The sequence below is a fragment of the Cyprinodon variegatus genome, unplaced genomic scaffold (genome assembly GCF_000732505.1).
Source record: "Cyprinodon variegatus isolate N-32 unplaced genomic scaffold, C_variegatus-1.0 Scaffold41, whole genome shotgun sequence".
NCBI lineage: Eukaryota > Metazoa > Chordata > Actinopteri > Cyprinodontiformes > Cyprinodontidae > Cyprinodon > Cyprinodon variegatus.
The window spans coordinates 2,090,485-2,094,657 of record NW_015150494.1 but is presented as its reverse complement, the minus strand read 5'-3'; the positions used below and the strand labels follow the sequence as shown (position 1 = coordinate 2,094,657).

The window sequence follows — 4,173 nt, the reverse complement described above, 5'->3', positions numbered from 1 at the left end:
CCATCCATCCATCCATCCATCCATCCATCCATCCATCCATCCATCCATCCATCCATCCATCCATCCATCCATCCAACTAAATTCATTAGTTGCTTCATATGTCAGCAAATCACAAAGCTGATAAAAAAAAAACTCTGGAAGTTTGAGTAATTTTTATCTATTTTGTTCTTCACATCTAAACCGGCAGCTGGTTCTAAGGGCTATCACAGAAAATGGGTCTGATTAAACATTTTTATGATTCTTGGATTTTATTTAAATTAGTGCACTTTTGTAAAAGTTACAAGGTGTATAAAATACACAGACTATTTTCCTAGAAACTTGGGTTAAAATCCAGTTATCCCACAAGTGAGTAGAATTTTCAGTTGTCAGGGGAATAATAATAAGCCCAACAGGAGCTGACAGAGGCTGTTTTAGTAGAAGGGTCTTTTGGTCCCAAGAGAGTGAAAATAAACATTTAATCGTTTCTCCAGGAGATGGCAACAGAGTTCTACTCACAGTAGGAACCATTGAGGTATCAAAAGAATCTCAGCATCTGACCTGCATCGTTAGACTATTCAATAAAAACCTACCTTTTGTCCCTTTGTGCAAACAGCATAGCCAATTACACTAGCCCCATTAGAAGTTCCTGAAGGTGTCAGGGGAGGCGGCTTCCATTTGACCTGAAGGACCCCTGGAGTTTGGCCACACTGAACCTGCACCTCCTGAGGAGGGAGAGGGGGACCTGAGAAGGACAACACACACCAGTTAGGGGGAAAGCATCAATTTTAACCCATTCTATCTAAACTGCTGCAAATAAATGCAATATTATATGTATTTTTGAACAGCTATGATAAACAAACATTGATCTAGTCCAACTGAACAGTAATAACTATATATAGTACTTTGTGGAAGAGTATCCTTGTATCGATACTGATATAGACATTATGTAAACACTCAATGCAAAAATCGAGCAAACCAGATGTTATTTTGAAGGTTTTAAACATATCAACCTTAAGCTTATATTTTAGGGTATTTACTTCTAATAAAAAGTGTGTTAATGTATACAACCACATACAATATATCTATATGATATGATGACTTTATATTAGGCAAAGATGGAGTCAAAATAAAATATAAAAATCAAACTTTTTGTCCTTTGTCACTTAGAAATCTACATTTACTAGGATTTTGAATGAATAAATGAATGAATAGGAATATATTTCATACAATAAACAACAAGAAATGAATAATCAAAATTACACACAAAAGAGACTAGTTAACATCAACCAAACCAATAACCAATTTCCAAAGTAACTAAATTCACCTAAATATAAATAGAAACAAAACCCTCCACCAAATAAACCTGTCAGTACATGCAATCGATTTCACCGTAAATATCTTGGAAGTGCAATATCGTGCTGTCAGACTATGCTGATGATTTTCTACAAAAAAACGAAAGGATGCAATTTCTTCAGTCTGTCAGCGCTGCATACTAAGCACCGTGCCATCTGTGCAGCGTTGCTGCTCACCTGGAGTGGAAGAGAGCAGCAGCAGTCAAGAAGAAGTATCTCTATGCATCAATGTGCTGCATGTGAGACTCTCAGGATAGGAGTGACATCCTACAACCACCCATTCTAATCATGTTCCTACTCTTCCTGCCAGCGGATGACGCAGACGTGGGTAAAGGAAGGGGCACTGCTTGGAGATTCAATTTTCTCTTGTCATTTTCACCCGGCCTGTATCATAAAAAACAAGGCCCTCTGCAAACTCAAACGAGGGATTGAATAAATACTTCACCATGGCCACTTTCATTAACTCTGGAAACCAACGGCACACAGTCGCTTCCCTTTCAGACGATGAATTGTCGGCAGCTCTGAATGACTAATATTGACAAAAATCTTGTATCACTAAGCACTAATGAAGTGACTTGTTTGAAAAACACATGCTGAGCCTAAAAGCTTTACAAAGGGCTTCAAGAGACTGTCTTTCATTGACGGAAGCTCTGAGCCACCCATCCCCGCTCTATTTCAGGTGCCTCTAATTAACACGTCCAATAGATAGATCATTTAATGAACTCTCAGCATGCAGCCGCTTCAGCTGCCGGCAGAAATGTCAGTTCTGACATCAAGTCTCAACTTATCCGTGTTCTATATTTTCACATTTTTATTTTTACTGCTGTTATGCTTTTCTCAAGGTTTGGAAACTGACTCACAGCGTTGCATCTGAACAACTTTACAGGACCTAAATGGTTTTGCAAACATTGTGTTGTGAGTAGGAAACATTTTATCATTGTTTCAAAAGCCACATGGGAGAAAAGGCATCAAAAGCTACTGTGCCATGAAGCTATCACCTAAAGGTGGACAATAATTCAGAAACAAAATATTTCATTTATTCAGTAACGATGGTATGATTTTTTTCCAACATTTTTATAATACATTACAGTCTATAATTACAGCATTTTTCACACACTGACGCTCCTTGTTTATTTAGTTTTATATGAGTTTTTTTTACAAGTATTTTTTAAAATGATTTATTGGATGAGTTTAATAGAGATAGTGACATATTTATCAGAAAATTGGACTGTTCTGCATGCATAAATATCGAAATCAAATTCAAGTAGATTTGCAAAAATACTTGTTGCATTACCAAAGACTCAAAATGAAAATCTTTCAACAATCTAACTTCGATTTGAATAAGTTTAATTCGAAGTAGTGACATTTTTGTTGTTAAAAAGTAACTGTTTGGTGTGTTTTTTTACAAACTCACTGGTAGTACAGTGAATGACACCCGTAATCTCTTCAATTTGAAAAGGAATAAACAATCTTAAAAATGAATAGTTTACATTTTTTTTTGTTAAAATAACCTCACATTAGGGTAAATCAGAGGATAAACAGAATTAAAATATCTCCAAAGCTCACTGCAGAGAAAAGCAGCCTATTAAGTAAATCTTAAAAGCGGCCATCAAATGCAAGGTGTTCATTCAGGGGTCATTCAATATTAAAAAGACTTTTCTATCCTTCCATCATTATTGTAGACATGAAGTTTGCTAAACTACTCAGATCTTTATTGGATTTATTTGCAATGATGATATGAGCTTTTCAGTGACTAGGGTTGAAATGTGTCATGATCTGGCCTGTTTGCTCTCCCTTGATTAGTCATTCCTTTCACCTGTTGTTTTCCCTCCCTGCCTCAATTATATTTTATTCCTCTCACCTGTTTCCTCTGGTTTATATTCAGTTCAGCCTGAGCATTTAGTGCCAGATCATTAACTGTTTTTCTGTTAGCCTGTCTGTTCAGTTTATTTCTTGGTTCATGCCCTGGATCCTGGCGGCCAGTGGAAAGAGGGTTATTGTGTCTGTCTCGTCTCCTGATCGTCCACTGTTCCTCCCCCGCGGAGTCCTCTGGGTTTTTGGCTCAATATGTGGGGAGGTTCAGTTTTTATCCAAGTAAGCCTGGCTCCAGGAAGGAGACCAGTTTAAAGGTTCTGCATCAAGTTCTGGTTCCACGTCCTGTCTCGGCTACCCTCTGCCACTGAGCCTGCCCGTTTGCACCTGATCCTGTCTGCTCCTGTGCGTGACCACCTGGTCACGCTTTCGGACCCTGTCAGACTCTGAACCCGCCTAGGAGCTAGTGGATGCCTGGAATTCTGGATCCTGCCACCTGTTCTGTTCCTGCCTGATCTGTCTGTTCCTGTCTGTTCTGGATCCCTGACCAGGATCGGCTTCCAGCACGACCTCTGGGACTGCAGCACTTGGGGACATTCTTGGTCTGGACTGTTAAACCAGAGTGTCTGAGATTGGGCGTTGCCCCGCCCCCCCGCCTGCAGTTGCTGCGTGCCTCAGATCCTAGCAGCTCCCCTTTTAGTTTTGTTTTTCACTAAATAAACGTTTTGAATTTTCCTACTGACTATCTCTCCTTGAATACTGGGTCCATCTGTCCGCGATCATGACAAAATGATTCATCGGATTAATTGTAAATTAATAAAATTGTTTATTAATTTTGATCAAATTGTTTACTTGAGTTTATAGTCCCTCATATATGCAAGTCGGTAAAAGAATAAATTGTTCAGAGCAAAAATTTAATTGAAACATAATTTTTTTCCTGTAAATATGCTCTAGAATTATTTACGTTTAAGCCTCACCTGTTTAAAAAAAAGCACCATTTTCTATGTTGATTAATTTTGTTTATATATAT

General features: G+C 38.2%; 1 protein-coding gene across 11 annotated transcripts in view; it reads right to left on the bottom strand.

Annotated features, from left to right (window-relative positions):
• Positions 1-4,173, bottom strand: part of LOC107081823 (RIMS-binding protein 2-like) — a 139,687-nt gene that overhangs the window by 21,602 nt on the left and 113,912 nt on the right. For all 11 annotated transcript variants that reach the window (XM_015370126.1, XM_015370133.1, XM_015370127.1 and 8 more), the window contains one exon: positions 570-721. In XM_015370126.1, the coding sequence (XP_015225612.1) occupies positions 570-721 (152 nt within the window). The remainder of the gene's footprint in view (positions 1-569; positions 722-4,173) is intronic.